Raw genomic sequence first — 22222 nt, 5'->3', positions numbered from 1 at the left:
CAAGTAAAATATTAAAAAAAGGATCAAGCAATGTAATAAAATCATTGCAAATGGTAATTATGAATCCTTGTCCTAAGCTGCGTTTCAACAGCTCAATATCAACAATAAAGAAGGACCAAAATGATGCAAAAGTTATTGATCAGAAGCAACGTAAAATAACAGTAAAAGCAGTCCAAACTCCTGAAAAAGTATTACAGGAATATCAGAATAGTAATTCTTTAATAACTCCAGAAGCTATACAAAAAGTAAATCTGAACAAGTGTCCTGTGCAAAGTAATGTTAGGAAATTGAGAGCAAGTAACAATCAACCAAGTGATGCAAAAGCAATTGTTTATAAACAACATAACATAACAGCAGGAAAGGAAGTCCAATCTTCTGGAAAATTGTTACAGGAATTCAAGAATCCCAACACTCCACAGGCTTCAGAAAGATTACAAAGGGAAGATCTGAACTCTTGTCCTGTGCAAAGTTTGGCCAAGTCATTGTCAACAAGTAAGGACAAACCAAGTTCTGCTAAAGATATTGTTCGTAAACAGCATAACATAGAAGCAGAAAAGGAAGTCAAACCCTCTGAAAAATTGTTACAGGAAATCAAGAAATCGAACTCTCTATCTACTCGAGAGGCAAAGTCTAGGGTAAGTCTGGACGTGTTTCCTGTACAAAGTGTAGACAAGTCTATTTCACCAAGTGATGCAAAAGCTATTGTCCTGAAACAACATGACATACCAGTAATAGTCCAGTCCCCTGGAAATGCCACTGTGAACAATTTGAACAGCAATTCTTTACAAAGGCTAGAACTATTACAAAGAATAAATCTAGACTTTAGTCCTGTGCCAAAATTCGGCAAGTCGGCGTCAGCAAGTAGGACGAATTTAAGTGATTTAAAATCAAAGGTTCATAAAAAACATGTTATAAATGCAGAAAAAGAAGTCTCATCTCCCAAAATAGTCTTAGAGAAAAATGGGAACCGTAATTCTTTACCTACTCCAGAACTATTGCAAAGGGTAAAGCTGAACCCTTGTTCTGTCCAAAGATTCACAAAGTCAACGCCAGCAAGTAGAAAGGAAGAAAGAGATGTAAGATCTATGGTTCATAAACAACATGTCATTATCGACAAAGAAGTCCAATCTCCCAGAAAAGCTGAAGATAACAATCTATACAGTTACTCTTTACCTACTCCAGAACTATTGCCAAAGGTAAATCCAAACCCTATTCCTATGCAAAGATTCAAGAAGTCATCTTCAGCAAGTATACAAAGACTAATTGATGAAAAAGCCATGGTTCATAAACAACCTGTCATTATAGACAAAGAAGTCCAAGCCCCCAGAAAAGCCAAACAGAACAATCTAAACAGTTATCCTTTATCTACTCCAGAACTATTACCAAGGGTAAATCCAAACCCTAGTCCTATGCAAAGATTCAAGAAGTCATCTTCAGCGAGTATGCAAAAACTAAGTGATGAAAAGGCTATGGTTCATAAACATGTCATAACCACAGAAAATGAAGTACAATCTCCCAGAAAAATCTTGAAGAAAAATGAGAACTGTAATTCTTTACCTACTCCAGAACTATTACAAAGGGTAAATCTAAAATCTATTCCTATGCAAAAATTCAGGAAGTCATCTTCAGTGAGTATACAAAAACTAAGTGATGAAAAAGCTATGGTTCATAAACATGTCATAACTACAGAAAAAGAAGTCCAATCTCCCAGAAAAATCTTAAAGAAAAATGAGAACTGTAATTCTTTACCCACTCCAGAACTATTACAAATGGTAAAACAAAACCCTTGTCCTGTGCAAGATTTTAACAAATCATTGCCAGCAAGTACAAAGAACCTAAGTGATGTAGAATTGACTAAAGAACCTCGCATTACAGAAGTAAAAGAAATCCAAAGTATTGACTCACAAATATTAAGGAATCGTGAATCGTTTCCAGCTGCTGAAGATGCTGATGAGTCTGATGAAGATTGCCTTTCGATATTTGTGGATGATAAATTATTGAGTCCGCCAGTAGAAACAGAGTATTCTAGCCACTCACTTGATGGGGAAATAATTCCTCAGAGAATAAATACTGAATTTAAAAAAGATAAAGCATTTGATGGTGTTGGTGGATCAAAATTGACAGATGATTCAAAAAGAGAAAGAACGACATCAACAGAAAGTGCTAAAACGGCAACAAGCTACATCCACTGGACACCAAATCTAGTTTATGATGCTGGGAATTGGGTGAAAGCAAATACTAGTATGACTTCAATAATGAGTGGTGCTGAAGCTTCCTTTAAAAGTGAATCCCCCGAAATCCAAAACTCGAGTTCTACAGTTTATTTGCCAAACTTCTACGCAGAACACAAAGATGCGATTGAAAATGATCAAGAAGCTACCAGTTTAGAAACAGTTACACAGAAAGATGATAAGGTAGATGACAGAAAAGTTTCAAATAATTACATATCTCAAATTACATTGGACAAGATAGTTCCAAAGGGAGATAAAGTAAAAGTAGAAGAAACTGTCTTACGAACAGTGGTAAACAAAAGTAACAATGAATGGGCTACTTACAAAGAAAGAAATCAAACAGAAGAAAGAAATATACAGGCTCAAATTCACGTACCAGGTAAGTAGTGTTTTAATATACTTTTTTAATAACTAGCCTAATGAAAAAGAATCACCGTAAAATGTTCTTTGCCTTTTTGAACTAGATCTAGATGATTAATCATGATTATTGTTCTGAGGAATTGATGTTTTAAGTATGAATCATAATAATACTTAATTGAACATTTAACATTTTTTATAAATGGGTAAACTAATTTCTACTTTCAATAAGATTTTTAATTTTTTTAAATGAAAATAAGGATCCATACGACAAAAAAAAAAAAAACTCTTAAATAATGTGCAATAAGTTTAAATTTTGGTTGGCATCTGTCACAAGTTTGCTGGTAATTGTGAAGTAATCTGTTAACTTGAATCGAAAATGAAATGGTTCATTCATTCAAGTTTGGGTCGTTAAATAATTATTTAAAATATGTAGTTTTATACATTTAGTTTTTTTTAGAAGCTTTAGCTTGTAATTATTTATCCCAACATTTTGTAGCATAACGTATAGTAACAAACTATGAAAAATAAGTAAGATAAGTAAACAAAATAGCCTCGCCGCAGCAAACCTGCAGACTAAGCGAATTTCTATTTACCTGGCTGGATTTCTACTAAAATATTCCCTAAAAATTGTCAGATTTATTTCCTATTTAATTAACATTAATTTTAGTGAGTACTTAGGTTTGCTGTTACAGGGAGGATTTTGAGATGGGTTTTTTGTGTTTGAACGACATGCTTTTAGGCGAGGTGTTATTATTGATGTAGATTTTTGTGGGCTTCACTCACCTTTATTTTTGTTTGTGATGTCCGGGACTCGTCAAAACACATAAACACACATATATACAACACAAAATCGTCCACGGCATCAAGGTCCAGGTCCGACGTTTCGCGGAACTCAAAACAACGTTCCGCTTCTTCAGGGTATTAAAAAACTATTTTTAGCCCGCACGCGGGTCGAACGCCTAACCACGACTGCCGGATCAGCTGAGCTTGGAGGAGGACGGGCGGGGGCGGGGGTAGGTGCATTGTCCATTGTTGATAAGCCATTCACGCTCCTGGCCTTATCTCGTAGTTGTTCTAGTTCGTTTTTAACAATGTTTAAGTACACCGTACTGACATCCACCGATGGTCGTGAGAGTGGCTCGTCTTCTATTGCCATGAAAAGCGACTCTGCCGTATTTCGTTTCCTCCAATCAGACTCCTTGTATAGAATTGCAGACGAACCCCAATCAACAATATGATTCGTTTCTACAACGTGCTCACATATCTTAGAGCCATACTTATCCTTGTTTTTGACTTTTTTTATGTGTTCATTTATTCGAACTTTAACTGGTCTAGAAGTTTGGCCCACATAATTTCTGCCACAAGAACACGGGATTTTGTAGACAATGTCTTTTGTATTTTGTTGCTCATTAACGGGTTTTAGTTTTGTGACACGACTACGGATAGTATATTTATTTTTGAAGACAGTTCTTATATTGTATTTGGAATTCACCCGTCTCAATTTTTCAGAAACATTTTTAACGTATGGAATACATACAGTGGTCAGGGGTTTTATCTTGGTGCTAGGGTCTTCTGGAATGTTTACCTTATTTAAGGCCTTAGCAAAAACGAGGGGAGGGTATCCACAGTTTTGGAGATGTGTTTTTATGTTTTCCAGCTCTGTTTTAAAAATTTCCTCAGTACTACAGATGGATTCGGCCCGTTTAATCAAACCAATGGCTAGACCTGTCTTAACGTGTGTGGGGTGATTGGAGGCAAAGTTGAGGTATTGGCCTGTAGCAGTAGGTTTCCTGAACACACTAGTGATCCAACCTTGTGACTGTTTCTGGACCAATACGTCTAAAAACGGTAATTTATCATCTTTTTCCAGTTCTATAGTAAATTGTATGGACTCTACCTGACTGTTAAGGTGTTCTTTAAATTTTAATAGTTCTGACATTGAATCTTCCCAAATACAGAAAACATCATCAACATACCGTAACCAGACTCTAGGCTTAGTTTCAAATGATTCAATTGCGTCCTGTTCAAACTTTTCCATGAAAATATTAGATAGGATCGGGCTTAAAACGCCGCCCATTGCCATTCCTGTAGTTTGTTCATAATATTTATTCTCTACTAGAAAGTAGTTTGACCTAACGCAGACTGTCAACAGTTCCATTATATTAGACACAGGAATTTTGGTTCTATCTTCCAGCATCAGGTCATTTTCAAGTTTTTCACGTACTATCGCCAGGCATGGTTCAATGGGAACGTTAGGAAACAAGTTGGTTACATCAAAGCTAACCAATATAGTACTGTTGCTAGGTTTAAAATGGTGTATTTTGTTAACAAAATCCTTCGAATCTTTCACAAAACTGTCAGATTGGCCAAAATAAGGTGTAAGTAAGGGCAAAATAAATTTTGAAAGTTGGTAGTATGGTGAGTCTATTGTACTAACTATCGGTCTTAGGGGGATGCCAGGTTTATGTATCTTTGGAAGTCCATATAAATGCGGAGCTTTACTGAACTGTGGGCTCAGTTTAAAAAAAGTTCGGTCAGTAACATAACTTTTTATTTTTGCTAATTCTTTTTTTTTTTTTTTTTTGAACTAGATTTGTCGGGTCACGATCAAGTTCTTTATACTGCCCACCATTGATTATGTCTGCTATTTTGCTCATGTATTCGTTTTTGTTTAATAAAACTACTGCACCACCTTTATCTGAAGGCAGTATAACGACATTGTCATCATTCTTAAGCTTCTTCAAAGCAGCATTTTCACTTTTTGATAAATTGGGTTTTATATTTACAGAGTGTTTTAGTGAGTTAACTATGTCACATCTATATGAGTGTTTAACTTGATCAGGTAAAAATGAGGCTGCAGGTTCCAACGACGTCACAATGTTTACATTTGGCACTCTAGATGGAGCAATGCCAAAGTTTAGACCTTTACTCAGAACCTGTTTCTCTGACTCGTCCAATGCTCTATCGGACAGGTTGATAACTAGCTTATCAGTGGCTAGGTCAGGTGTTCCGAAAGCTCTGTCGTGACATGTTCCACTGCCTGTAAGATTGCAGTGATGGAATCGAAATAATCTATTGAATTTGTCCTTCAAACTATTTCTTTTGGCATTAAAAATCCTCTTAGCTTTAGAATTGAATGTGTTTAAAATTGGATCTAAATCATCTCCACTCATGCTTTCTTTTAACCTGGCTACTAAGTTTTGAACTTTCAAGTCATTGATAAATTTTGCATGTCTGATTTGGTTTATTCTATTTTTTAATAGTTTAAGACTGGCATCTTTAGTAATTTTATCAGAGTACCTATCTTTCATGGGGGCTTTTAATCTCATGCCTTTCGGGATAATATCTGCATTTCTACATTTTATTAAGAAAGTCAAATGGTTGCTGTTAAGTGCGTTCTTTTCCAAAGTTTTTTCTAAATCTTTTAACATGTCAGAAGTCTCAGGCCCATACTGGTATACAATTCTGTTTTTGAACGACATGCTTTTAGGCGAGGTGTTATTATTGATGTAGATTTTATGTGGGCTTCACTCACCTTTATTTTTGTTTGTGATGTCCGGGACTCGTCAAAACACATAAACACACATATATACAACACAAAATCGTCCACGGCATCAAGGTCCGACGTTTCACGGAACTCAAAACAACGTTCCGCTTCTTCAGGGTATTAAAAAACTATTTTTAGCCCGCACGCGGGTCGAACGCCTAACCACGACTGCCGGATCAGCTGAGCTTGGAGGAGGACGGGCGGGGGCGGGGGTATGTAAACATTCCAGAAGACCCTAGCACCAAGATAAAACCCCTGACCACTGTATGTATTCCATACGTTAAAAATGTTTCTGAAAAATTGAGACGGGTGAATTCCAAATACAATATAAGAACTGTCTTCAAAAATAAATATACTATCCGTAGTCGTGTCACAAAACTAAAACCCGTTAATGAGCAACAAAATACAAAAGACATTGTCTACAAAATCCCGTGTTCTTGTGGCAGAAATTATGTGGGCCAAACTTCTAGACCAGTTAAAGTTCGAATAAATGAACACATAAAAAAGTCAAAAACAAGGATAAGTATGGCTCTAAGATATGTGAGCACGTTGTAGAAACGAATCATATTGTTGATTGGGGTTCGTCTGCAATTCTATACAAGGAGTCTGATTGGAGGAAACGAAATACGGCAGAGTCGCTTTTCATGGCAATAGAAGACGAGTCACTCTCACGACCATCGGTAGATGTCAGTACGGTGTACTTAAACATTGTTAAAAACGAACTAGAACAACTACGAGATAAGGCCAGGAGCGTGAATGGCTTATCAACAATGGACAATGCACCTACCCCCGCCCCCGCCCGTCCTCCTCCAAGCTCAGCTGATCCGGCAGTCGTGGTTAGGCGTTCGACCCGCGTGCGGGCTAAAAATAGTTTTTTAATACCCTGAAGAAGCGGAACGTTGTTTTGAGTTCCGCGAAACGTCGGACCTTGATGCCGTGGACGATTTTGTGTTGTATATATGTGTGTTTATGTGTTTTGACGAGTCCCGGACATCACAAACAAAAATAAAGGTGAGTGAAGCCCACAAAAATCTACATCGATGGGTTTTTTATTGCAATGTTGATAGCTTGGTATTAAATAAACAAAATTTCCAAAATTTGGTTTAATTTATCCATAAACAAGCAAACTACAACAGTTAGTGGAGAATAAATATCCATAAGAATAACATGGGAATTTTAAATTAAACATTTTTTCAATTATCTCTGTTACCGTTCGGCATACAACAACGCTTGAATGTACACAATTGTTTCTTTTTAAGCTCTACAAAATGATTTGGCAGAGAAATTATGAAATTGTGTGTTTTTAGGGTCAAAAATGGGAAAAATCTATTTTTACCTCATAAAACCCCCCATACCCCTGTTAGCATAGTCCGATTATGCTGGTTCGTGAACTCGTTTGAATAAAAGTAAATTTACTTGTTTGTACCAAATTTCATCAAAATCTGATTATTTTTACTCAAGTTATCGTGCTAACTGACACATATATATTAATTTAGGTGTTCACGTAATAGGGCTGCTGATATATTACATTATAGTAGTAAATAAAAACTAAAAATATAATATTCAGGGTGCTCTTTTGTACTTTATTTACTACTATAATTTATATATATATTGGCTATATATATGAATTTTAACGGATGATGTTTTTGTAAATCGGTCCCGGGTCTAGGTCTTACCATGAGACCTGCAGTAATAGCTTATTCCCTATATGGGAATTTTTCCAGGGTTAAATTTTGTTTTTAACTATTGAACTAATCGTTTGTTGTTTTTTTTTAGCTAACCAAACTGAAAAGGCAACGAAGATATTACAACCTTTGTTTACCACAGTGTTAAAGAGCATTGTAGACATTGTTAAAATCGCCAACGAACTAGAGTGCTTCAGTCTCCGTGTGATATTAAAGTAAGTATTGTAGAAAACTAGCGTCTAGACTGCCAGTGCAACTCCGAGGATCGTGGATCAGAGGCGTTGTGGCACCACCGCACCATGTCTACACTTCCGAATCATACCGGCTCATCCATCAGCATAGCCTATCTAACTGTTCGGGGAAAATTGTTATCTCTATCACTATCAAAACGTATAATTTGTAGGTTAAATTAAAATTAAATATAATTAAACTGTCATAACCTAACCAAACTTGCTGATAATGATAAACTCAAATGAAGGTTTACTAATTGAAAAAATAGCTCTGTTCTAAAAATAAAATTATAAATGTCTCAAATTCAATTTTATAATTTTTCAATTATTAAATTAAACTGTCATAACCTAACCAAACCAACCAAACTTGCTGATATGAAAAAATGTGTTGACAAAAAGTTAGTGCTACAAGCGGGATTCGAACTCGACACCTTCAGATTATTAGCCCGATGCGCTATCCACTACACCATCAAGGCTCATGACACAACTTTGTATCGTTGCGGTAATGGTTGACGTCACGCCATTGGCACGGAGCGGTGGTGGGGGGTTTTCCGATCTGATCCACGATCCTCGGAGTTGCACTGGCAGTTTAGATGCTTATTTGTAGAAATAGTAGCCTATCGTAAGAAATATTTGGGCTTGCACATTACAATATGCATACAGAGTTAAGCACAGGCCCAAGGCCCAGGAAAACAAAAGATTTAAAGTAGCTACAAATCTCTTTAAAAATATATAAATAAGCAAACTAATTGGGCTGATATTTCAAGCATTTTGGGACATTTAAAACTAAATACAGTGCCAATGGTGTTATTTTCGTGATATAAATCATTCTTGATCTCTCTCAAACCCTGTGTATAATATGTTTTGATATTGGTTTCTATTCCTATTAGCTTAGATATGTGTAAAAATTAACTAATTTTTTTTTTCTTATTGCAATAAACATTGTTACAGAGCTGTGTTGGTGTTGTTACATAAATTTTCATCGGAACATACTGAAGAGAATCCAACAGCGGCTTGGATGCACAAAGCTGTGTACAATGTCACTTTACCAAATAAAAGAAGTCCATTTGTACACCCAAAAATTCAATCTCTTCTTCTTCTCTTGCACATGATCATTGATAAATTTACCAATGAAAAAAACGCTGAAGAGAAGAGGAAATTTGTGGAAGAGGGACTTTATTTCATGGAATTGGCATTTCTTGATACAATCCTGGAATTCAGACAATCGGTAATAGTTTGTTACTAATTTTTTTTAGTGTTTTTCATTGTTGGTGGCATGTAAACAAGGTTTTTTAATGAACAAATCCAGTCGTGTTTTAAAGTAATTGTTATCTTAATGTTTGACAGGTATTATCAGTAATCCCTATGGCTTGAAATTTTACAGAAGGAGAACTGCTCTGTTTGCAAGAAAAACTCAGTTTGTTGTACATTTTTAGTAGCCTACACATAACAACATCAACATCCTTTTCTAAACTTACTCATATAATTTATCATCACTGTTATTGTCACGATCATGAGAAATAAAAAAGAGAACATGATCACCTTGCACGAAGGAGTGTGAGAGTAGTGTAATTTTTAGTTGGTCTAAGTTTTCCCAAAAGCTCGCAAGCTTTGAGCTTTTTCCAGTCAAGCATTTCATAGTAACGTAATTGCATGATTTGGCAAATTTAGTATTTCATACACCATTAATAAAAAAAAACTTTTTCTTCCCTGTTGCAGCAAACCTAAGTACTCTTTAACCATTATATCATTTAAATAGGTAATACATCTTATATGTTTTAGAAGATCTTAGATGTTTTAGTGGAAATCCAACCAGACAAATGGAATTCGCTCTTAGTTTGCAGATTTGTTGCAATTGGGGTGGTTTTAAACGAAGAATTGTTAAGGAAGTGTATTCTATGAAGAATTTTTAACTTTACAATCTGCGTTTACAACCAATTTTTTTAATGTTTTACAGAAAGCAATATTCTGGCTAACCATTGGTATGATCTACACTATACTGGCTCGACACTACGGTTTCTTAGCGAGGGTGCGAAAGTTGATGTACGACATGTTCTACTGCTTCACCCGACGCTCTCTAGTTGTAGCTCATGCAATGTTGCTATTATGGCCTTCTGTGTTACCCCCAAAACCCATTGAGTTCTATTCTGGTAAGTTATTGTTTTACAGATCTAACCTAGAACATCTGTCCTTATGTACAACTAGCAGTTACCTGGCGTGCGTTGCTGCACTAACTATTATTTTAAACTAGATATAGATATCAATAAACTAGAACATAACAAATTTTATGTTCATCACTTGTAGACATTGTTTTACAAAGACATGGATCGTAAAACGTTGAGGAATAATTCACAACATTTTGGGAAAAAATTAAAAACAAACTAAGACCCGTTTATTCACAGCAAATATTTCAATCCTGATCTGTTAATTTTTTATGTTCATTATTCCATTACATTTAAATTTAAAATCCATTGTAATGGAGTGAATAAAAAATAATCAAATTGCAGTATCACCTCCAACATTTCCTATAATCAAAGTAACATCATCAATGTTTTCTATGATTAGAGTAACACCAGTCAAGAGCTGGCCTTAGGCATGCTAAAAATATTGTAGTAGCACGGCCCCCCAATTCTCAAGGGGTCTCTGCTTTTGAAAAAAAATCCATTAATTGCCAACCATTGCCGCAATAGTAAAAATTATTGCAGTTTCACAACCTCAGGAGATGATTAAGGTTGATACCGTTTGTCAGAAATCCACTGATCTTGTTGCAATCATGAGGTGCTCACTGTGGCTTTATGACTACACAACAGTTTGAAATTGAATCATAAATCAGAACGGATTTAAAATAAAGTAAATAAAAGTGTGGAATTTTTTAAAGTATGTTGAAAATCATTAATTTAATTTGAGACTTTATAAAGTTTTTACTTAAGTAAAAATAGTTTATTTAAAATTTCTGTAAGCTACTTTTACACTCTAGGCTTATAGCCTACCCGTGGCATGAGAATTTCACCAATGCTGTTATGTAAATAAATATAATTCTTAACAGTTTAACAGTAAACAGTAAAAAAATACTTATTTTCAGTGTTTATAAATTTTGAATTGAGTTGTAAAAAAAGAGGCTATTGTTCCATTTGAGAGGTGCTGAACCTTTTCCCAATTCTTAAAGATTCTAGTTTTTTTAGTTATTTTATTTTATTATTTTTCTTTTTTTAATGAATTTTATCTTTATTTATCTTTTAATACAGTTTTTAATCTAGGTTTACAGTTACTTTTGGTTAAATGATTGTATGATATACTTTGAACCTTTTTGCCAAATGCATTTATATTTGACTCTAAAAATCTCAAAGGTTGAATCTCAGTCAATCCTAGAAGTTTTCACATCGATCACGTAAAGATAGTATTGAACGACTTAAGTAGAAATTTAAGGTAGCCTAAGACTATTTACGCGAGTTGCGTACACTACTTTACCTACGACAGTGTTTTAATTATTAACAATTAACCGGTACTCATATATTCCAAGGGAGGTTATGTTTTCGTTTATAACATCTCGTTGCTACTGATAGTGATGCAACGAATCATTGTACAAACACTACTTGCACCACTCATTAACAATTAAATTGGTTGGAACAGCTGATGAGTTGAAGTTTGAAGCACCATTTTACATCTTTTCTCTCAATCCTTGAACCTCTAGTCCGTTACCCGTGTTGTTATGTAAAAACCAATGCTGTTAAGTAAGTGAACAATGCCGTTAAGTGAATCTTTTCAATTATAAGAACTGAACTGAAACGGCCAGTTTAATAAACGTTTGTAGAACAGTAAAATAGTGATGAATTGATGATACTGTTTTACCATCCCCAATAAATTGTTTCCCATCAGTCTTGCTTTTATTTCCTTACAAACAATTTACTCTTTTGGCTAACTTGGTCAAACTATGATGTAATACATCGTTAACAGTCTCACTGGTTTTGTTCCAGATGATCCATTGAGGCTTTGTATAATCCGGCAGTTAACTTGTCCGCCAAAATTTAACCAGGTGGGACCAAATGTTCATATTCGAAATTTGCAACGTTTCATGATGACTAAGTACAGATACAAGGAAGACACTGTAGACCCAGAAAAGCTGTTCAATTTGTGCATGGAACATCTTGAACAACAAGGTAAATGATTAATCTTTTATTTACCGTAAAGTATAAATGTTCCTTTTTCAGGAGACACATTTCACTGTGGATCTGTGTGAGTCTATTGTTTGGACGATTTGGGAGCGGACCCCATAAGATTGATTTTTCCATACTGTCAAAAGGTGTTACGTGTAAAAAAGTAGTAGATTAAAATAATATACAAACAGCAAAGAATACAGCAATGACCTATGTGTACCACTATACGAACAGATTGTGATTGGTTTGTGCCTAATGGCCTTCCTTACTTTCTAAAGCTAGAGCCAGACCAATTCAAACAACAGGGTGACTATTGCATCGAAACTGGTTAAATTACTTGAACTTATCTATTTTTATTAGTTTAACAAATTTATAATACAGGATTCTTTGTGAGGATGGAATGGGAAAGAATCCAAACTGGCACAAGAAACAGAAACTTTTGAAAGAACAAAACAATCTTTTCAAATCACACTTTCCCTTAACTGAATATTCTTCCAAGTAATAGGGAAATATTCCACTATTTTGTTTGTATTATTAGTATATTACTCAAGACTATCTGTAAGATGTGTATATTTGAAAGATATTAACTCTCAAGTTCTAAGTTTGTAGCATATTGATTGCTTTATTTATTTTTAAGCTATTTTATTATTTAGATTTATCAATTTAGTATTAGACTTTGTGACAAATGACCTGTCAAGAGAATTGATGTAATATAATGTCAAATAAATAAATAATAAAAAAATGAATTCCATTTTGAAAAGAATGGTGGAAAAACCTATTGCTTAGGACATATTCAACAGTTGCACACCTATTTCCGGAAGATTTGTTGCATCAAAAGCTAACTCAAAGTCACCTTTAACTAACGGCTTTACTAGTAGACAACTTGTAAACTCATGTGCTGTATGTCAATCAATGCTGTTTCAGGTGTGTACAAAGCTGCTGTGTTGATGATCAAGCGCCAGCCCCCGGAATGGTTCTTGGGCCGGCCTTATAAGGAGCTGTTGGACAAGGTCAGGAGCTGGTGGAAGGGAGGAGAAGAGTGCAGTGACGTCGAAGCAGTTAATGCTGTCAATATACTCTGTGAGTACATTAAAACTGTATTTTACAGTAGGAGTAGAGGGGGTATCGCCACTGTTTTTTATTTTATTTACACCAGAGTCCCTCTAATCGGAATGTATGGCCGCTCATGGTTCCAAGTCAAAACCGATTTTCACGAAAATGCCGCTCGCCGCTCAGGTGAGTCATGCTTCAGTTTGGCTTAAAATTACAGGGAAACAGCAGCAAACATGCGATACGGAAGTTTTAAAACACTTCAGTCACCAGAAAAGTATGGGACCAAGTTAGGTTTAAGGTTTTTCTTTAAGGTTGTCAGATAGCAACAATAGTTGCAATACGTCTTGCAGGTAAGTATAGTTTACCATTTTCGACTAAACTGACTCATAAAACTGGGGAATTTTAATGAGGGTTATAAATGTGCCGCTTGTATCGTAGCCACCACTGCCACTTACGTGCCGCTCAGGTTACCGCTCGTATCGTACCCGAGGGCCTTATCCAAACGATCAATTGGGGAAGAAAGATAGCCGCCTCCTGTTGAATTCGGGCAACCTAGGCTCGTTTGAGCAGACCGAATGGTCCCCGGAATAAGTGTGCGATTGTCCTCACGAGTTCAGAAAGCGAATACAGGACAAAGTGCACTCGGAACAGCCCCAGTATGGTGTCTATGGGGCGACCCAGGCACAACATCGTGCGTTGCAACGAGACCCCGAGAATGGGGAACAAAGCTAAACTTATGTGATCTAAAATAGCGGACTGGGAAACTATAAATTTAATGTAAGTTTTATACCGATAAATATTCTGTGAATTTTACATTTGTTTCAGATAATATAGACAAACATCTAGTAATTTCAATTTTTTTCAAAAAGTATATTTGCGTCAACATTTCATTAATTTTGAATGCGATCGGGAAATTTGGAATAATTGCCAATAGCTTGTGGCAGAATTCATTAACGACGTTCTGTTAGTTCTCTTTTGAGGTAGGTAAATAAGAAGAACACGATTGTGGATGTGATCATGGGTGTTTCTACAATCACAGTAGATAAGCACGCACATTTTTGCTATCCTCCACTCCATTTACAGTCATACATAATAATAAATATTGTGTTTGTTTCTGGCCAATCTAAACATGGTAATTCAAGAAGGGTCCAGTCTTAATTAGTTTGAAGTTGTTGGAGTTAATGTGTATTTACACAGCCTAGACCTAAACCAGCAGCTGTGACATGGAAAATAAGGAAAAAATATGGTAAACCGGTTACAAATTTTAGGCTTTAAGTGCGTCTTCCATTAAAGACACTAATTCTTTAAATTTTAATATCATGGCCATAAATAAAATACTGCTACTATACAACTCTTAAGTATAAGCTTTGACTTCAATCAATCAATTTTCTTTATTGAGATTTCTTTAAGAAATACAATAGTGTCATACACATAGATTGTAATTTCAATTTTTAGCTTGCTTAACAAGGAGACTTCAATGGTATAAGATAAAGCAGTATTTGTATTCTCATAGGTTTCTTTTCACACTGTGACTGAGACAAAAAAAAGCGGAAGTGTGGAATTTCAAGGAATATACAAAATGCAGATGCACACAAGCACATTGTTCACATTGTTTTTGGTCGCTGAGAAGGCTAAGCATTGCCTAGGGGTGGAAGGCTAGTATTGTAAGTCAGTAAAGAAGACGTCACTAATGCAAGATTTGAACTAGCTCGCTTGGCCATGATGGGAGCAATGGAGACCTTTACTTTACAGAAGATACTTCTTTAATCCACCCCAGCAGCTGGTGACAGAGTATATTTATCTTATAACATGTTTGTTTTTAGGTACGGCGTTAAGACCACAAGACATTTTATGTCCTAAGGTTCAAACTGAATTGAGAAGAACCCTCAGTCTCCTGGAAGATATCTTGCTTGATGAATGGAGTAAGTAGAGAAATACAGTATAGTCAACAAACAATACAGTAGAGTTAATCAAAACTGTACGAGACCCAGCACTAGAACACACTTCCCATTACTTATGATATTTGGAACTTTCTGAATGACTTTTTTGGTAAATAAAAAAACTATTTAAAATTCCCAAGTTACTCTAATGGAGAAAAATAAAACCATTGGAGTTTGCTTGTTTATGGAAATACTTTGATCAAATTTGGCAAATTATTTTTTTTCACTCCATACTAAATGTTTTCATTTCAAACACATTTTCTCTTCCTTTTAGCAGCAAACCCAAGCACTCTGTAAATCGATATAGGCTAATATAAATCTTACTAATATTATAAATCTGAAAGTTTGTGTGTTGCTCAATCACGCATAAACTACTGGACGGATTGGGCTGAAATTTGGCATGATGATAGCTCACATTCCCAATTAACATTTAGGCATATTCCTTATCTCAAAAATCCTTTCGGGCTCCGCCCCAGTGGGTCTGTAGTTCCCCATGTTAGCCTTATGAGTATTCATATTTAAAGGGAATTTAAGAATTTAGTCAGCGGTTTCAACTAAAAAAGTTGGTTCTATAATATGCAATGCAATAGCATTAAAAAGTTATAAGGTTTTCCAACAGGGTGCAGCACTATTATTATTTTGTTTGTGCATATATGACAACAGCTAATTTGAACTAAGCAGCAACAAAAAGCTGTGATACACAATTAGAACTGTCAAAGTAGGATTGTTTACAGTTAGGTTTGAGTTTTTAATTTAATGAATAATTTGTGATATTGTGCGAATGTTTGATAATTTATTTTTTTATTGTTTAGGTGCAATGGTAGAACATTATGGCAATGGTAGATGTGTTATACTATATCATACCGTAAATTTATGAACCAAATTTTATCAAACTGTGTCCTCCCCCCATTGCAAACTTGAGTATAACTGCAATAAGCATTTTATACTTAAATGCCAACCCCGTACGAAGGACGGGTGCTCTGCTAGTAAGAAATAAATATGACTTGTTTAGAGAAATTTAAAATTTGTTCAGGGAAAGGCTCTAGGCCAGGATTTGGAATTTGTCTGATTGGATTTTAAGTAAAATATTTCTCTAAACAATAGAAAAAAAAGGATAGCTACAAGTTATCTTAAAGAAGTGTAGGTAGGCTGAATAAAACGGGAGCGTTTCATAATGTCCAAATTTCACAAAGCCCAATGTTAAAATATCAAATAAACAGAGCGTTTCACAAGGTCCAAATTTCACAAGGTCCAACGGTACAGTCTGGGCCAGAAGTCTCTACAGTGGTTGTCACGGTCAGATAGCAGGCACCGTCCGCCGACGCTCAACTACTGATTATACGTGCATTTTAATGATTGAATTCGGACTATGAGAATGGTGGTTTATGAAGAGTTGCATGGGGTAAAAATTGGGTTTTCCCATTTTTGACCCTGAAAAATCAAAGAATTTTGCAATTTCTTTCTAAACCATTTTGTAGAGTAAAAAAAAAATAGTATATTGAAGCGTTGTTATGCGCCAAATAGTTACAGAGAAAATTACGAATTATTGTAAATTTAAAATTACCATGTTATTCTTATGGAGAATTAAAAAAAACTGTTGTGGTTTGCTTGCTTATGAATATACTTTGATGAAATTTGGAAATGCTTGCATTTTATACTAAACTATTACCATAAAAAAAATACCCTCCCTGTTGCAGCAAACCTAAGTACGGTACTTGTTGTTAAACTAATGCTATTTTAATAGGGAATAAATGTGATCATTTTAAGGAGATATTCTAGTATAAATCAAATAAGGGAAAAGGAAATTCAATTAGTCTGCAGGTTTGCTGTAGAGGGGGTAAATACCACTATTTTACACTCTTTAAACGTATCTCCGGACCCACAATGATGTTTTGTGACACGCGGTAACGAACAACACAATAGTAGTGCCTACTCACCGAACCACGGCAAGCTCTGCAGCGACTTCTGGCCGAGACTGTACCGTTGGACCTTGTGAAACGCTCTGTTTATTTGATATTTTAACATTGGACTTTGTGAAATTTGGACATTGTGAAACGGTGATTATTTGAATGTCATAGTTTTGAACCTTATGAAATTTGGACCTTGTGAAACGCTCTGTTTATTAATATTTTAACCATTGGACCTTGTGAAACACTCTGTTTATTAATATTTTAACCATTGGACTTTGTGAAATTTGGACCTTATGAACCTCACCCAATAAAACATAGAGAAGAGACACTGTGTAAACACAATATTTCGTCAAGTATAAAGAAAGTAATCCATTCGGACAAATTGAAATTCTCTTAGTCTACAGGTTTTCTGTGGAGAGGAATTTTTTTGTTCTAATAATAGATTTAATTTCCAGCGCCAATTTGGATGCAAGAGGTGATTGTAAAGAACATCTGTCTCCTAACTAGACTCAACCATGTGGAGTGTTTGAAAACTATCGTAAAGTGGAAACCGTCAGAGGTCTCTGAAGACGTGGTGGATCATATTCATCATGATGTGATCAACAAACAGACCAAAGAATGGTGGACTTCAGCAGTTGGTTCTTCGTTTCTCAGGCCTTCGTAAAACCTCTAGTCGTTCATAGGATCCTCAAACGTGATAGAACTGTACAGTTAGTGCAATAATTGTTTTTATGTTAATGTTTTTTTATTTCCAGAAAATATGTAAAGTTTGTTTTTATTACTGATGTATAATTTTAAGTATTATTTTATTGAAATTTTTAGGAAACACACCGTAAGAGTTTTATGTGTTTTTTAATGTGGATGAAAACTACATATTTTTCAAATATCTAAAATCTTAGAAGGTAGTTGAAGTCAAGCCTTTTTTGTTATTGGAGAAATTAAAATGATACTATTTAAATGGGGGTTGACTTAATAGTTTGTAATTTGGTATTTTTTACCGCACAAATTGTAAAAATGATACATAAACCAATAGTTTAGGAGTGATGGCAGTATTTTCTTTATATAAGCCTAAATAGTATAATAATTACCCACCGTTGTAAACATCTAGTTCATAAACCCTGTTAAATACTGATTAGTTGGCTTAATGAAGCTTCAATGGTACATTTGGTGCTGATGATTTTTGTTATTCTGTCAAAAATAACTTGATCTTCATCCAACAAAACTTTATAGTATTATACGGTATCGAATATCGGCACTAGTCATTGGTATCGACAAAAAAATTAACTGTACAAAAATACCGCTATCACAAAATAAGTGTTAATTTTTTCCTCTATCAAAATTGTGTGATAAGTGGGTGAAATTTGGATAGCTTACCTGGAAAAATTTTTAAATGCACAGTAAAATGTCACCACGGTTCTTCATCAATCTATCCCTGAAAAGTCCTATATTTAGGATTAAGTATCATTGTTATGTTATGTAGACTTTAATTTGGTTTCTATTGGCTTAAGACAAAAAATTTCTCTCGTAAGTAAGTAAACTTTATTTAAAAATTAGTCTGTTCAAACAAACAAGGATAAGTTTTGCGTTGTTTTCAAAATTACATGAAAGCTTAAAAAATACGCCAAATTACACTTAGGCCTATAGACTTACAAATATATTTACACTTGTACTGTTTACTCACAAGACGATAAATAAATATAAAAGATGGTAAATGGTGGTCGATTTCGATTGGACTCTCCAATCATCATCAGACCATACAGGCGAATGACAATTATCAAAATGGCGCTTCCTTACTATATACCATTGGCTACCAGAAAACCGGCCAGTAAGTTTATATAAGTACAACTGAAATCACAATTCACTTGTTCATTAATTAGCTTATTTCTATTTTAACATATTCCCTCGTAAATTTACAATTCTTCCCAAGCATTCATCACATATCCTTTCATACAATTATTTAAAATACATACATTGCCTTCCATTTTCTGTAATGAGTGGCCATTTCGTAACAAGTGCTCATTTGATCTTTCCGGTTTGTTTTTTGTCCATGCAGAGACATGGTTTTTGAAACGTTTAACAAAGTTTACATTTTGTCCTATGTAAAAGCTATCACAATCGTTACAATTTATTTTGTAGAATTTCCGAAGCGTCAAATTTTTTATATTCTTCTATTTGCGGATGCAATACTTTACTCAAGGTGTTCTAAGCTCTGAAGGCTATTGATATTCCATATTTCTTGAATTTTTAGGGGTCCTTTGTGTCTTGGGTCCCGTGTAACTAAATGTAGCATATCTGGTGTTTTTTTCTTTCATTTCTTCCAACTCCTAACTTTTTCTGGCTCTCAATTTTTTGTTCTCGTATTTTAGCGATTTCTTCTTTTGTTTTTACTTCAAATCCGTTAGCCGCAATCTTCTTTATGGTGTTCAATTCCTTACTCCTACTGGCTTCATTAAGTGGAATTATTAAACCTCAGTACAACATAAATCTGAAGGCTGTAGTCTTGTGGGTCGTTGGATGAATAGAGCAGTTACTAATCATTGTGTCCGTTTGCGTTGGTTTTCTGTAGATTTCAAAGTCTATCTTGTATTCTTTTCTTTTCATTGTTACTTCCAGGAAGTTGATTTTGTTGTCTTTGAATTTGTTAAAAACGTGAGGTTTGGGTGTTGACTGTTGAATATCTGCATCATTGTATCGTGCTCTTTCTCCTGGGTTTGCCTGAAAATAACAAGAATGTCGTCCACATATTTAACATAAAGCTTTACATCATGACTGAGTTTTCTAATATTTCTTTTTCGTGATGTTGTAAAAATACTTCTGATAAAATTGCCAAAAGTGGGCTTCCCATTGCCAAACCATCTGTTTGTTCATACAACTTGTTGTTTTCAAAACAGTTGTTAGCAGTTTTACAATCTGAATTACTTATTCATTTTCTAATCCATTATGTATAAGCCTACATTTGACAAGATACACAGTTTCAGTTACAGGTATGTTGGTGTACAGATTTGAAATATCAAATGAGACTTACCTACTGTTTTATTCTATATCTATGTTCTTAACACGTTCTTACTTACTCTTACTCCCATGGCTATTTGTACCCTAAGTGGTACTTAGCCTCACCAACACACTGCCTCCACGTCGCCCTGTCTCGTGCGGTATCTTCATAACTTCCATTCTGGCCATAACTTTCTTTACTTCATCCGTCCAGCGTTTCCTCGATCTCCCTCGTGGTCTCCTTCCCAGTGGGTCATTTTTCCATATTTGATAAAGTGTGCTAGTTTCCTCTCTTCTAATGATGTGGCCCGTCCAGCAAAGCCTCCTGCGTTTAGCCTCTGCAATTATATCTGGCTCTTTGGACAGGTCTCTTAGTTCCTGATTATGTTTAATTCTCCACACATCTCCTTCTTTAGTAGGGCCAAAGATTTTGCGCAGGACTTTATTTTCAAAAGTAATAAATTTTTTCTCCGTGTTTTTATCCATAATCCAGATTTCAGCTCCATAAAGAAGGACAGGTCTTATGATAGTTTTGTAGATTTTAAGTTTAGTGTGATGAGACAATAATCTTGATGATAATAATTTGTTTAGAGCATACATACTTCTACTGGGTAGGTTTATTCTATGCTTTATTTCTATGTGTTCCTCACTTAGTGAGCTGACAATAACTCCTAAATATTTAATAGACTCTACTTGTTCATACTGTTGTTCTATTTCTGTCATGTTCTCCTCGTTCTCTGCTCCCCTTCCAAATCTGACAAGTTTTGTTTTGTTGTCATTTATTTTCAGGCCCACTGCTCTTGTTTCTCTTTTAAGGATTTCAAACATTTCCTGGAGTTCTTCTCTGGTCTCTGCAAACAGTACTACATCATCTGCAAAGGCGAGCACGCTTATCTTCCTTCCAATTCTTATGCCATTCTTCAGCTCTTTAAGTGCTCCCTCAAGAGCTATATTGAAGAGTGTAGATAAAATAATATCTCCCTGCCCAACTTCTGTTTTTATGTCAAAGGATGTTGAGTAGTCATTTTCTATTTTAACCTTGCTCTTAGAGTCATTAACACTTAAAGTAGCCAATTTTATTAGTTTATATGGGATTCCAATACTTTCCATTCTATCCCAAATTTTTTCCCTATGAATGCTATCATACGCTTTGCTAAAATCGATAAATAGGCCATAGAAAGATTTACCAACATCCCATTATTTAACTATTGTTTCCTTAAGAATGTATATATTTGATCTGTTGTAGACCTGCCCCTTTGAAAACCAGCCTGGTGCTCTTCAATTATTTCCTCTGTGTATTCCTCAAGTCTCTTCTGGAGTATCTTTGACATTACCTTAATAGGAAGTACTTAGTAATGATATTCCTCGGTAGTTATTTGGGTTCCATTTATCACCCTTTTTGTGGATTGGGATTATTATTGCATTTCAGGGGCTTTGTTTTTTTTTTTCATATTCTTAATAGTTTCCTGTACTTCTTCTACAGTCGGTGCTTCAATGTTTGGTTGAACATTCATCTATTTTGGAGCATTCACTCTCTCAGTGTCCTCATCTCCATGTAATAAATCTTGAAAATAATCCTTCCAGATATCTAACACTTTGAATTTCTCAGTGACAATTTCTTCATTTTTCTTAACACCATAAGAATTGGGAATATATCCTCCAATAAATAGTTTGACTGTCTTATAGAAACTTCTAGGATTCTTATCACTTTCGTTTTGTGCTTTCTTAACACGTTCAACACAACAAATTTATAACTGTTATTTACATTGTAAATATATTATTATTCTAGATCGTTGCTGAGCTTACTTGCTAACATTTACAAAACATTGATGGCAGGGGCAAAGTTAACTAAGGGTCTGATTGGTACATTCTTCTTTTGTATTTTCGGGATCCCTTTAATCACCGGTGCTTTAAATTTAGGATGTTCATCTTCTGTCAACATTCTTTGGGAATCACTCTGGTGCACTTCTTCTTGACATCGGACAGCTCTTTTTGGTACCTCTGAGTAGGGTCCTTGATTAGCTCTTTCCACGTTATTTTCTTTGATAAATTCTTCAATCTTTTTTATTATATTCTTCTTTTCCTAATAACATATGGCATTACTTTTGTTTGCTTTTACTG

At 35.0% G+C, this 22222-nt stretch overlaps 1 protein-coding gene across 1 annotated transcript; it reads left to right on the top strand.

The window, feature by feature from the left end:
• Positions 1-59: 59 nt before the first annotated feature.
• Positions 60-18068, top strand: LOC129002991 (uncharacterized). The gene is made up of 8 exons (XM_054431171.1): positions 60-2610; positions 7915-8038; positions 9005-9281; positions 10011-10203; positions 12028-12210; positions 13132-13287; positions 15084-15182; positions 17566-18068. The coding sequence occupies exons 1-8, from the start codon at positions 60-62 to the stop codon at positions 17772-17774; spliced, it is 3792 nt and encodes a 1263-aa protein (XP_054287146.1). The 3' UTR covers positions 17775-18068.
• Positions 18069-22222: the final 4154 nt, after the last annotated feature.

Source organism: Macrosteles quadrilineatus, unplaced genomic scaffold, assembly GCF_028750875.1.
Source record: "Macrosteles quadrilineatus isolate MER2022 unplaced genomic scaffold, UCM_ALF_1.0 Scaffold_1__1_contigs__length_201487025, whole genome shotgun sequence".
NCBI classification, from domain to species: Eukaryota; Metazoa; Arthropoda; class Insecta; order Hemiptera; family Cicadellidae; genus Macrosteles; species Macrosteles quadrilineatus.
The sequence above is the reverse complement of the archived record's forward strand: the minus strand, read 5'-3'. Positions and strand labels throughout refer to the sequence as shown.

What these genes read in the sequence shown, in the direction of transcription:
- LOC129002991 (XM_054431171.1), top strand. Translation starts at nt 60, where the DNA reads ATGAATCCTTGTCCTAAGCTGCGTTTCAACAGCTCAATATCAACAATA. An exon ending in TCCTGGAATTCAGACAATCG is followed by an intron (nt 9,282 to 10,010) that starts GTAATAGTTTGT and finishes AATGTTTTACAG; the next exon opens with AAAGCAATATTCTGGCTAAC. An exon ending in ACCCATTGAGTTCTATTCTG is followed by an intron (nt 10,204 to 12,027) that starts GTAAGTTATTGT and finishes GTTTTGTTCCAG; the next exon opens with ATGATCCATTGAGGCTTTGT.